General features: G+C 44.8%; 1 protein-coding gene across 4 annotated transcripts in view; it reads left to right on the forward strand.

The window, feature by feature from the left end:
- LOC135401329 (uncharacterized) overlaps window positions 1–13,889 on the forward strand; it is a 71,198-nt gene that overhangs the window by 33,237 nt on the left and 24,072 nt on the right. Inside the window, exons 8-11 of one of the 4 annotated variants that reach the window (XM_064633673.1) lie at window positions 1,406–1,477; window positions 3,013–3,151; window positions 4,101–4,229; window positions 8,031–8,063. In XM_064633673.1, the coding sequence (XP_064489743.1) occupies window positions 1,406–1,477; window positions 3,013–3,151; window positions 4,101–4,229; window positions 8,031–8,063 (373 nt within the window). The remainder of the gene's footprint in view (window positions 1–1,405; window positions 1,478–3,012; window positions 3,152–4,100; window positions 4,230–8,030; window positions 8,064–13,889) is intronic. The other 3 variants (XM_064633681.1, XM_064633690.1, XM_064633699.1) reach the window with 3 other exon arrangements.

The raw sequence follows: 13,889 nt of genomic DNA on the forward strand, positions 1-13,889 counted from the left end.
ATATTTATGCTTTCTAATGATTTCACTCACCGCTGACGCTCTTTACACTCTACCCAGATTATACTCTACTCTACACTTAGTTATCGAAACATGTCACATACCTGCTACTCATGTTCGGCCCCTAAAGGTACAAAAACTGCTCCACGTGCTGCGTTTTCCCTTGCGTCTGGCGATCTGAGTACCCTCCGTATGCAGCGCCCCCGCGGCGACACGATACCACGTGACGCAGTGCGGCAGCGACGGCGTCGGGGAGGAGAGCTGACAGGCATTGTCTACTTAATATAGGAGGCATTGCACATGCTGATCTTGAGTCCACAAATGCCGAATATAATTTGGGACAACAAGCACTTCTGAAAAATGCTTACACTTTGCATCATAATCCACTCGGGAATTTAGAAGAAGAGCAGAGCAAACACATCAATACTTTGACTGCCAAAACATTCATAACGGGCTGGTGAACTGCTTTCAGGACACAGCTCAGCATCATCTTTTTCTAAACTGTTTTCCACACACTGCTGACAAATGACAGGAATCCAAGACCAAATCTCATGGCAAGACAATGCCGAAGTGTACTACAAATTACAGTAGTGTAACATTTATTTGTTAATAATATTGTAATTATTACACGTCTGGAAAAAACACGTCGGTAAGGTTCATTTTCATTAGGAGCAGCAAAGGCAAGGCACACCGTTGTGCACCAGATGTTCTCTAAATTAGTCTCGGATCACACTGTTGAAAAATAAAGTAGCTGCTTTGAAAAAATTAACTGATACTGCTCTGAAGCAGCCTGCAAATGCATTCCTCTGAACAATGCGCTTGTGTGGAAAGGTGTTATGACACAGAATATGACTGTAGGACACATATAACTACAATATGTTTCAATTAACTTTTCTGAGTAAAAATAACAAATCCCTCAGAGGCCCAGAGCTGCCAAGATATCTAACAGAGTGTTTTGTCTACTGGGTGTAATCCTGACTTTGCTGTTTGAAGGTATCGAAGTTGGCATGTCAAACAAGCAAAATTTCCGACGTAAGGTAATTCAGTTATGAACTGATGCGATTCCCGATTCGTTCCCTCGAAATGCATGTCGTCCCATGAGGTGCTGTTGACAAAAGGAGACAATTCGTGAGTACTGACTGGAAATACTATATAAGAACAACAACACCTTTACTTTGAGACGATGAATGGGGAGTCTCTAAACTAATGTATAGCGTATATGCAAGCTCTTATCCATGACCGAGTCACAGTGTTCTTCTCTTTACGAACAGTGCATGGGGGTCGCTCTACTTATACTTCTATTGTGGGCTTATCCACAGCTGGCTCCCTCCTGTTGACAACCAATTGTATCATTCCTATCTTGCACTCTCATTGACTACAGCTTTTTTTTTTTTTTTTTACATTTTAGAATGGGATTTCCCGGACACCCCTGTATTGAACGACCACCATCCTGCTGTGGATTGATGCAGGACTTGTATAAGTAAGTGCCGAAACATCGTAAGACAACTGATGGTGGTGCTGGTGGTGCCAGTGAAACAGCTCACCGTTGTCGGCCTCAGACTTGTTCTATAGCGCATCAGTGTTTGTCAGAAGGCTGTTGCCAGCGTTTCTTGCTAAATCGAGGGTGTTGAAGAACAACATGAAGGCAGAAGACATTTGCGACTTTCGATTTCACCGATTGCAGAGGCCCGGCCAGATTCCTGATCGTGCATAATGAGCTTGTTCATTATTTTCTTTTAATGGTGTGTTTCAAACGTCACATGGGGGCACGTGGAAACAAACGTTACAATTGGCCTTCGTGCTTGAGCTTGCGGTGTATCATGAAAGGCAGTTATCTGGGCCCGGTAACTCAGTCAGTAACGTGTTAGCTTGCTAAATTGAAGATCGCAGTTCAATCCCGGTCCAGGACTGGGGAGGCAAACATTGCTTCCAGCACGTGTGTCGGAGATTATCCGAAGTTCTATCTTGCGGCACGTGCAGCATATCGTCGCACCATTCACATAAACCTTACGTGTAGATCCAATTCCTATTTATTTTGAAAGACAGTTATTAATTTCGGTTGATACGTATTTTGTTATTTTTTCCGACATACGTCCCGAGGAACCTTGTGTGCTATGTTTACCACGAGATAAGCGACAAGTTCGCGCAGGTGCTCTGTTCCGGTTGTTATGCACGGTGGCCAGAGGTGGGGCGTATTGCTCACATTTTGTATTACAGAGGAAAAGAAAATGCTTGAAAAAATATCTGTCATCAGTCAGCGAGGAAAACAGTTCTGCCTTTTATTTCTCCTTGTTCTCCAACGCCTTGTATATACCAGGTGTCTCACTAGATATCCCGGCTGAATAAATTGCAATTTCTAACCGATTTGTTTACGAAAAATTTTGATTTGTTTACAATTTGTTTACAATTCGTTTACAAAATTTTGATTTGTTTACGATTTGTTTACAAATTCCTAACGAGTGGCGCTGTCAAAACGTATTCTTTTCAGTGGTCATTGATACGCAAATAAGCCAAACGAACCGAAGCTCACGGTGACCAACTCCGGCAACCTACTAGTACACAGCGCTTGCAGTGCATTCATCATCGTCACAATAAAGGAACGTTACGCCAGCTGCCGAACGATAGCACAGTCCACCATCCACAGTCCACCAGACCAATCGGGTAGAGAAAGAGAAGGGATACCGAAGCGTCTCTTTCCGTCACCCTCGTGTGTGAACCAGGCGGATGAACACGTAATTGGCAGCCGGATGGCTGAGCGAAAGAGTACGAAGTGGTAAAACAGGGGTTCCTGATGGGTACCTGTGATGCTACATCAAAATTATAACATGGTCCCCTGATGAAAAGAACAAACTTCAGTTGTACCAATCCGGCGAGCTCGAATTACACTGGGGAACTTGTCGTATAATGCTGGATCACTATAACCTGTGATATCTGGGCTCGTGTTTTAACGAAACAGTTTAATAATATGTTTCCGTCGGTCTAGCGTCCTTGAGAATTGCGACTTCTTGTTTACAGAAAAGCTCTCGCTGGTGAGAAAGGGGCTCAGTGCTACAACACAAATCTCACATGCTGCCATCCCACCACATTTGAACTCTACAGAATGAGTCCAAGCACACAATGCATAATGATGGCCGGAACGACGACTTATTTCCAGGTGCGTGAACCTAATGCTGCTTCCTTACGGGTAGAATACTCGATAGCGCAGCGTTCTCGTTGGTTGGTCTCAAGTGTAAGTTTTTCCGACACTAACTCGTTGTGCACGTGAGACTTTTTGCTCCTTATATTATTTATTATATTTGTCGTATCAAGGTGTCACCACGAACTAAAAAATCGATTTCTTTTATTCCACCCACACCGGCTATACGTAATAGTTTCGGATTCTCCAAGAGTAGATTACATCACGGAAGCACTGTCCTCCGGTTCTAAGCAACAGCGCGCGTCTCCACTTTCCGTCCCCCGTTGCAAGACTGCCAGCCATGTTATCGGACGCGTGGATAGATTCGGCTCCTCTTGACATCATACGTTTGAAACCGAGAAATTAGTTTTATTATACTTCAGCGTCACACACATAGAGAAGGATTATTCTAGGAGAACAGAGTATGAGACACGTGTATTTTCTATCACGGCAGCGAGCCCAGATTCATATGTTTGCTGATATGAACACGACCGAAGACATCACAAGGGGTATTATGAGCATGTGATAATCATCTGAACGTGATGCTTCCTTGTCTTCAAGGCATAGGCGCAGACTGGCTGAGCTTGTGTACGTTACATATGCGATACTTTTACTTGCGATTGGTGCACGTTATCTGCAGTCCGCGTTATTGGCCGGAAATTACGGTATAAAAGAGGCACTAAACCATAGAAGTGCTTCTTTCTAGACCCCACTGCAGTGTGTTAATCAATAATGCAATATCCGACTCATTCAACACCCAACCTGAACTCGTAACTCTGACCTCAGAATCCGATTGCTCATTCACTACTTCTAGACGAGGTTCGGTACAACAGCGACGCTAACGAGAGTTTCAAAGACATTGTAAGAGCGTTGAAGTCGCAAGCTTTAGAAGGGTCTCTCTTGGACTAACTCTTTAACTTCTCTACAGGCTACAGAAGAAGGGGACCAGTGTTTCATCAACTGTACAGCCTCCGGCGGTTACGATCTTGTTGACGGCAGAGCCACCGATTACATTCTTCCCGATGGTGCTTCATGCAAGGACGACAGGCGATTTCCGGTAATCATGTAGTCTAATCCTTGTAACGAATGTTACAGAGACTGTCGGATTCGGAAACCCATCTATGAAACCGGTATCACTATGTTCTGCATCGGCCGACAATGTACCCGAGTATTTTTTTTTTCGTCCAAAGTATGCGTAGACATAAAATAGCTGAATTTTAAAAATCAGCACTGCTTCCGCGATGGCTGATGCTCCGACGGTGTGATGTCACTCCCAAGGCAGAGGAGGGAGAGCGCGGCAGGCTGACATCTGTCACCCCTCTACTAAGCAAGCAGGCAAGCACGGCGCTCATAGGAAGACAGGCGTCGTCCAGGCCAAATCCGTAAAGGCTAGTTTACACGGCAACGCCGGACGGCAGTCGTGGGCGGCACGGCAAAACGCGCTGTTTCCTCGCCGTTGAGACGACGTGATGCCTTTCGCGGCACGGCAAAAGAAAGTTGAGACATGCTCAACTTCTGCCGTGCCCTGACCTCGCCCACTCTCCTGGCTGTCGATGAAAACTACGAGCGCGAGCCGTGTTTAGCCATGGGAGAAAAGGAAGGGAAGAATATACGATAATGAAAGAACCCGTGTTGTTCGGGAGAGCAGGCGACCACGGCCGGCACAGAGACGGTGTGAAGAACGGCGACAAGCGACCGCAGCACGTCGCCTTGCCGTTGTCGTTCGCCGTCCTCGCCGTAGCCGTATGTGCGAACTAGCCCTACCTCTATGAGACGCCGCCACGGCTGCGGCATTATCCTTTTACCAAAGCCGTGTTCCGATTCCGTGTTTCGGGTTCTGAGAGGGAATTCCGGAATACTCTCAACATCCGATCCCTATTGAAAATGGTTATTCAGGTTACCCTAGAGCTCAAGGGTGCTAAGGTATTAGGGACACTTGCGGCAGCCATAAGGTCTAGGGCAACCCTAAGGCCTGGGTTTACCGTAAGGTATGGGGTAACCCCAAGGCCTGGGGTACCTCTAAGGTCTGAGATAACCCTAAGAGACAGTGGCAAGAAAGCACAAAAACTCCACCACTTGCGCACCTTGGACAGCGTAAGCAGACCCAGCGTAAGCAGGACACGGCAGTGCACAAGGCGTCAAACTGACCCCGCGAAAGGCTGACCTACTTTTATGGACTACCCTATGAAAGTAGGTCTGCCTTTCGTGCAGCCGCTCAGCTTTCCGTTTCTCTTCGTGCACGTAGAGCAGTCCCACTGGATCGCTCTCAAATATAGTACCACAACAACTGCACGTAATTCCACATTGCTTCACTTTTTTCACCATAGTGTTGTGGCCCGCCTGCGAGTACCCCCTTACTACTGCCCCCTTACTACTGCTTTCCGAGTGGACAGACGCTTTGTCACCTGCTTTCTCCGACCTTTTCTTTCTCTCATGCGCAGAGACATAGTGTCGTAGAGTGTTCGCAGCGTTCTTTCTCCCTCGCATTTAGGGGAAAGAGTGAAAAGAGCGCTTCAAGCCCAGCGACAAGAATTACCATCACATTGCCGTTATTTCGGGCCATTTCCTCGCGCTATAATCGTCTCGAGTGTTCTTTTGAAAACGGCAGTGGCATCAGCGCACCCAGGGAAACCGATTTTGCATGTGGGCAAGGCTGCTATCACCAAGAATTAAAAATTTAATTAACAAAAAAACTAATTAATACATCGACTTGAGGAGGTTGCTGGTACCCTCGTAACGTGTGGTTTTTGGCCTATGAGATACGAGGGTGGTTCCTTAAGTTTCCGGCCCGAGGTAGAAAATGCGCGCGAATTTGAAAATGCGATTAAGGACGCGTGGCGCCATCTGTTGGAGGGCCGGAGCACCACCTTCAACCCTCTCCATGCTTTTGTCGGTTGGAGAGCAGCATTTCAAACAGCCAGGGTGCACTCTTCAGTTAAAATGGAAAAAAATCGAGTACCGCGCTGTGATAAAATTCTTGACAAAAGAGGGACTTTCGCCTAAAGAAATTAAAGCGCGACTGGACAACGTGTACAGGGAAGCCTCTCCGCCGTACACAATGGTAAAAGACTGGGCTAAGCAGTTTCGACTGGGGCGAGAGTCCATTGAAAATGATCCACGCGATGGTCGTCCAGTGGAAGTGGTGACACAAGAAAATTTGTCTCTTGTCGAGGTGCTGAGCGACAGGCGTCTGAAGGTGAAGGAAATCTCAGAAAGGCTGGGGCTTTCCAAAACAACTGTTTTTCGCATCATCGGCGAGGGCCTTCAGATGAACAAAGTCAGTGCGAGATGGGTGCCACGACTTCTCTCGTCAGTTCAAAAGCAACAGCGCGTCGTCTGTGCCAAAGAGTTTTTGGAGCTCTGTCATGAGAACGAAGAAGAAATATTGAAGTCAATTGTCACAGGGGATGAGACTATGGTGCTCTACTACGATCCCCTTTCGAAAAAGGAGTCGATGGAATGGCGCAAACAATGAGAAGCATCCCCAAGAAAAGCCAAGGTCACACAATCGACAAAGAAGATCATGACAACAATATTTTGGGATTGTTACGGGATCCCCCTCATCGACTTCAAAGAGAGGAACACCACAGTGAATGCAACTTATTATGCTTCACTCCTGTACCGACTGCGAGACGCCATCAAGGAAAAGAGGCGCGGCAGGTTGAGTCGAGGTGTCGGGTTGCTCCAGGACAATGCCCCTGTCCACACGGCTTCTGTTGCCAAGGCTGCACTAAAGGAGTGCGGCTTCGAAGAAATCCACCACCCACCCTACAGTCCAGACTTGGCACCGAGTGACTACTTCCTGTTCTCAAACTTGAAGAGGGATCTCAGAGGACGGAGATTTCAAAACGATAGTGAGGTGCAAGAGGCAGTTTTCCAGCATTTTGCGGACAACACTTCGGACTATTTTTTCAAGGGTATAAGAATGCTGGTTGAAAGGTGTCAAACGTGCATCGAAGTTAAGGGTGACTATGTCGAAAAGTGATATACTTGTTTCGTCTCTATGACTATTAAAAGTTGGTCGGGCCAGAAACTTACGGAACCACCCTCGTATTATTGTCGCTTATAACTGGGAAGAAATTATTTCTTCTTATATAAAAAATCCGTCTATAGTTAACGGTGACACTTTATATTACATATCCGTTTCTCGTTTCCAAAACCCTGTATTTGACATGGATGTATATTTTTGATTACGTGTTATCGCCGCGAAGCAACTGTGGCTATTAACGGCGCACAGACGTGGACATATGGAGAGAGGACAACAGGAAGGGAAGGAGACCAGAGAGGTACTATGCATGTTGCGCCGACTTCCAGGAGGAACTTGCCGACATTCGTCGGAAAGTCTTCCAGAAAACCCAGAGCAGGGTCTCAGATTGCACCCCCAGTGATAGGATTCGAACCCACCCCCTCTCAGTCTTCCCCAGCACAAGCGAATGCTTGCTGAAGGCCCACTCGGCCCTGCAGCTGGTGCGTCACTGCTGATATATCAACAGGGAATCTGGGGTGCTATAGGACCACCAATTTTGGTATTATGTGTGAAATGTCTCAACGTTTCAAGGTCAGTTCACTACTCACCAAGCACCATGAACAGGTTTTCATAAGATTGTGTATCAAACAGACTCGATGGGAGCCTCTAACTTTTACTTTAGCTGTTAGATTTGATTGCAGAAATTTCGCGCTTGATGGGTAAGTTGTACAGCAGTGCAGAATGTGATTATCTTGTAAAATTATCAGTAGGAAGTTTTTTTACCTATCAACACGTGGTGACGGTACGGAAAGCCTCACGTGCACAAATGCACACCTTTTTACTAGGAAGTTATAATGGAATTCGTGGAACTGCTCATCTTTTTTTTTCCAGAACCACACTGGTTGTCTTGGGTCGGACAGCAAGGTGAATTTACTTTATTCCAAGTTCACGCAACCTAAATGCAAGTTTCCACAGAATAGTGAGTTGTAGTATATCGCACGCTATCTACCTTTGCGTACGTAAGCGATAGGGTACGTAATTAATACGCAAAGGATGCCGTGCACGGAACATAATACGTATTATGTTCCGTGTTTAGGAACGGAAAAGTGGGTCGCGAATCCCAACCATCGATTCGAATCAGGCGAGGCTGTCTGCAGGACCTTTCGTGAAGTCTCCCCTATGACGATAATTAGGTTTAAATTATACTACCCGAGCAAATAAGAGCTTCTCAGTAAAAAGGATTACAACACTTGGACATTGTTTCCTTCGTGCGCTTCGTATTTGAACCTTCATACGCTGCTGCTGACCTACCCCAGACCACAGTAAACGGCGTTTCCGCCACCAGCACAAACGACAATTTCGATTTATCTGTACTTCTACTCTTTAGACCAAATAATAAGGTATTGCAAACACAAACACACACATCAGAGGTCGCCACAAGTAAGGTTCGGGTTAACTATGCCTGAAACTCGGTAGATGATTATTTGCGCATCCTGCCTACATGACACTGTCATGACATTCTTAATACTATTCGCATTCTCTGTTTAATGTTTCTAGCTTCTATTTGTCGCCATACTATTTGTTGAGGAGTTAACTAACTTAGGAGTTAACTAAGTCGTTTCGCGCTTGATGCACCTGATGTACAGAAATATAGCTTTCAATTTTGAGTGTAAAAGGAACACGCCAGTTGGTGTGATATAAAGTAAATCCTGGCGCGACCCTTGTTCTCTGCGATGTACATCTGTTAACGATGGAAGAAGTACGTCTTTTCCTTGCGTGTTTCTGCCCCAGACAGACACCCCCTAACAGTGAATGCCAGCAATGAATGCCAGCTCCTATACACTCAGCATAAGCGCTCCTCCGGATGTTCGATGCATGCAGTGTAGAGGATATGCAGACGGTCCACCGTTCCACTAGAAACAACAACAGCTTTATTCTATAAGATGATTGGGGAGTTTAATTGCCAAGGGCGATACTCGACCCCATTGCTGGTGGCCATTCGACGACAAATTCTCATCTAGTGCCGGCTTTGATACACACTTCGATGTACTGTGGTTTCAAATATTCCTAAGATAGCCTGACTTTTTTTTTTGTAGTGTAAGGGGAGCTGCTGGGCCATTCCAGCCAATACCAGCCAGAGGCCTAGCTCGACCCTCTTCGATCTCGTCGGGGGAAAAAAAATCTGCATTCCCTTAGGGGTGTGACGTGGTTTTTTCTCGTTCCGCATGCTCTTCGGGAAGCTAGATGGATCCTTCACCTCTAACGACAGACAAAGAAAGCGCAGAAATGCTGTCTGTATGTGTCAGAAGGACGCGCGGAACGGAAAACACTCTTTCATGTTTGGGACAACTTCGTGGCGGCCGCAATGCTCAAGGAAAGTTCAGGAAGAAGTTCACAAAAAAGTTTATATGCTACATACACACCCCTAAGAGAATACACACATTTTTGTCGGCGAAATCTAAGACGGTCGAGGTACACCTCTGGCTGGTTTCAGTTGGAATGGCCCACACTCTTAAAAAAAAAGGGTGTACTTTGGGAGTAGAAAGGGTAACGGCTACCATGTTACTCCCTTCACCTTGTTACTACATAATATATGGAGTTAATATATTCCGATATAATAATATCCGAATATATGGAGTTCCGGTACTCCCTTTAGCGGGCGAAACCCGGATGGAGGTTGCTGCCAGCAGCCTTGCGCACGCGTAGCCGTAGTATCTGGCACCGGGAACGCTAGCGAGTCGCGTGGCACATGTTGTGCTACAATGCTTGTTGGTGTTGCTCTCTTCAACTTTTACTTCGGCCTTCCTGCTGCTAATGCATGCTTGTTTGCAAACTCAAGAACTGCGTAATGTTCTGAAAATGCTTCAAAAGGTGAGTCTCTTATGGTTCACCCGTGTTTTTCACTTGTCGCGAACGTTGCTACAGCTTGGGACAAGTTTGCGGAACACGGCACTGGCGTATTTCGTCAACGGAAGGGCCTCCTGCTAACGAACACGAAGAGATCGAGTAAGGAACGGGTGACCTCTCTCAATATCCCTGTGTGTCTGTCCGCTATCATTTGCTGATAGGCTATAGCTCCAATGGAGAAATGAGACACATCAGTGTTCCGTATACTTTTGTTCCAAAAGCACAGCTTCATAGCTGGTTTGAAAGGGTGTACCCTGTTACCCACTCTTAATAATACAACTTTTGAAATCCACGCTAAGAAATCCACCCTTCAAATTCCAATCCTTTCAAATTCAAGCTGTCAAAATAAATCACAATGGGTCTATGCAGTCCAGTGTTAAGCATGGTTTTACGTGAGAAAATCAGTGTTTAAGAAGGTCACGCTCCAGAATAACGAGTCTTTATGCAATTCTGTGTCGTATTCAGCATGTATCTTTCAATTATTCATTAATTTAATTAAGTTAGAGGCGTAAATAACTACGCGTATGAATACTAGGAAAACAACGCTTCAGGGGTTCGGCCGTTCGGCTACCATTGGGGACGAGGCTATTAGAGAAAATGGAGTAACGACGGAGCTGTATGGTGTTGCGTGATGTGCTGCAGAAAAAGGATAATCACTGCAAGCTTTAATAAAGCATATGTTTCTTCTGCCGATTTCGTCAGCTATTTTTCAGACGTGTAACGACTTGGTGTGCTAGCATACGCGTGGACCTTATGAAGGAATTCATTGGTGAAGTGACATTGATGCAGTCGTAGCTGTTTTGGACAGGCAATCTGGTAGCAAAAAATGTCCACGATGGGCACCATATAAAACGTACCGCAAAACTGCTGTGTCGACCAGTTCTCACGACGGTAATCACACAAAGATCATGGAAACGTCTCTTGCTTTCCTCGGCCTCGGCATACGAAGAACCGCTAATGTTATGTTTGATAAGAGCCGCGAAAAGTGGTTCAGCAAGGTAAAACTGTGCCGGGAACGCCGTCACATGAGGGATGTGTTTAATTAAATCACAGTGAGAGATAGCAAAGGAATGTTACTGGTCATGTAGAAAGCAGATCTCGTTCACCAACATATCAATGGATTGTTTAAATAGTGTTCCTGTCAATAGACAACTGACGTTTTCGTCCCGTCTATACTGAGGAATGTTGGCCCAGAGCTTGGTTTCTGGATGCCACAAAACACTTCTCGCCAGTGTGGTGCACTGTGACTCAATGGGGCATTTACAGCTCAGTGTCATTACCACATGAGGCAAGTTGACTCTCTCAGGTGCTGTCACTGCAGTGCTGTAGAAGATCCAGAGTATATTCTTTGTCATTGCCCACACTACTGAGCTTTCGAAACTGCCATTTTGAGATCTCAATAATCTGAACTCCTGCCCCTCTCTCTAAAATTTCTTGGCCTATAGCTAAATCGAGCCCACGAATGCCTGCTCTCGAAGCTCTTTTGGCAATTTCGGACTCCATGGAACATTATTTCCTTGCTCACACCACAAGCAGCTATGGGGTAGAGTACCGCCCCAGGCAATGAAACTCCCAGTCCATCTCAAAATAAAGTTGATGAACAGCATCTGTAACTTCTGTGAGGTGGTTTAAACCACTCTTATAACTACATGTTATATAAACAAAATACAGAAACCGACACTTCCTCAGGTAGGACCTAAGGAAGCTTGGACCTCCATGCGAAACCTTGTACAAATTAAACTTAAACAAAAATCTTCGGTGTCGGTTTCTGTATTTTGTTTATGCGATCTACAGGACTTGACTCCCCTCTTCGTATATCAACCACATGTTATGTGTAACCTAGGAATGCTGGTATGTGGGTGGAGTGACTAGCTTGCCACAGTACCACAAATAGGAACACAAATGGCTGATAAATCTGCTACAGAATCTGGGCCAAGACGATGAGCACTTGGAATCATCACAGTTTTCAATACCATGCAGAGGAAGATAGAGTAGAGTACCCTCAAATTTTGTACTACTTTTTCTGAATTACTTGTAATTATGCAGCAGCTACATAGGCAGCAGTTCAAATGCTACTCACAATTAGCAAAACTTCATGCTAGCACTCAATTCTTTTTACAAACTTTGGTTTGTGATGTGGCGAATGTTAACTCTGGTTAACTGAACCAATATCAAGGGTTGCCAATCCTCGAACAGACACTTAACAGAAACTTCTTTTTTTCCATCGGTGATGTGGTGAAGCAGATAGTTTAATGACCATTCATCTTAGTTCAGATGCTGAAAAGGTTGGTGAAACTGGGTCATTATGTAGCCTTTGTGTTCTGGTGCTGTGCAATGGTTTTTCGAGGGATTCAAACTACAAAAAAAGGTTAGTAATAAAAAAAATTCTTGGCATACCTACCTACCTACATATATGTCCTGGACAGCATGTAAGAAACTCAACAGAATATTAATGTCATCATGACATTGGTAGACAGACTGATACCGAAACAAATCGGAAGGGGAGGGCTGGGTTCCACGAATGCACACTTGTTCACTGCCTCCTCTTTAAAGAAAAGTAGGACCGAAGGTCGCGTGCTCTGTCGAAGACCACCATAATCCCCTCAAGACCGTGCCTTTTTGGTGCGAACTCGTCCCCCCTAGCTTTGAGCGTAGCTCAACTGTATCAAATTGGTGGCACTCTTGAACAGTATGATGTCATTTGTTTTTATGATGAACAATATGATGTAATTTGTTTTTATGATAAACAGTATGATGTGATTTGTATAGAGCACAGACATCAACAAGCAGAGATATCAAATCTTTGTGCCAAAATGGTGTGCCACGTGTCCGTGTAAAGACGAGTCGCTTAGATGGAATAGGTACAGCATCTTGATGTTGAATGCAAGAACTTAATGTTTGACAACATATATGTCATGGGTTTAATAGAGCAGTATATCATACACATCAGAAGAATGCCAACACTTCAGTGCTTTACCTTTACCTGTTATTCCAATGTTTACTCTCCCTTCTATTGGAATTATGTATTTCACAATCATTTTTGTATTACTGAATTTTAATTTGGCAATCCTTTCACATGTCTTGTGATAGACAGGTTAGCAATGTAAGCAGTGTTTATGTGCCTCTCACAACCTGCATCTTTATGCAAAAATACTCCAAAAGCCGGGAGACGACATAACTAGACAAAGGAGTAGAGAACTCCAACTTAACATAACAAAATAACAAGGTTTACTCAGACGTTTCATCCGTCATGCGACGGACATCATCAGTGCCAAAGTGAATGAGCGATTGCACAACCGGTCATTATTTAAGGAGATGGGAGTATTGTTCGGGGGAGGGCCACGCTTTTTCTTAAAAACCGAGGGGTCACTGCGTATGTTCCGAGACTCTAGAAGCTTCCTGTGTCCCCATCTTTGTTCTCTCTTGTTATGTTAAGTTGGAGTTCTCTACTTTTTTGTCTGCATTTTTATGTCTGAGGATGTTTTTGTGACAAGAGGGCAAGGGTGCCGGCAACATGGTACATGTTCACAGAAATGCAGAACCAGAGACACACACACACACAAAAAAAAGTATAGCATAACACAGTCCCAATCATTTTGTCATGTCCTTTTTGATGTGTCGTCTGTTCTACAGTTCTTTTCCTTCTTTTTTTTTTCGTGTGTAGTTTCTGGATTTTAAGCTCAGGAGCAGTTGCTGTAGAGGATGTTGAGAACATGTGAAGCATATATTTTCTCATTCTCACATTATGCTGTAAGCAGTGTGAAATACAACCCAAAACAAATTTAATGAGAGACAACTTGTCATCAAGATCAGTGTGGGAACATTGCAAAGGAAAAATAATTC

This window comes from Ornithodoros turicata, chromosome 1 (genome assembly GCF_037126465.1).
Source record: "Ornithodoros turicata isolate Travis chromosome 1, ASM3712646v1, whole genome shotgun sequence".
Taxonomy (NCBI): domain Eukaryota; kingdom Metazoa; phylum Arthropoda; class Arachnida; order Ixodida; family Argasidae; genus Ornithodoros; species Ornithodoros turicata.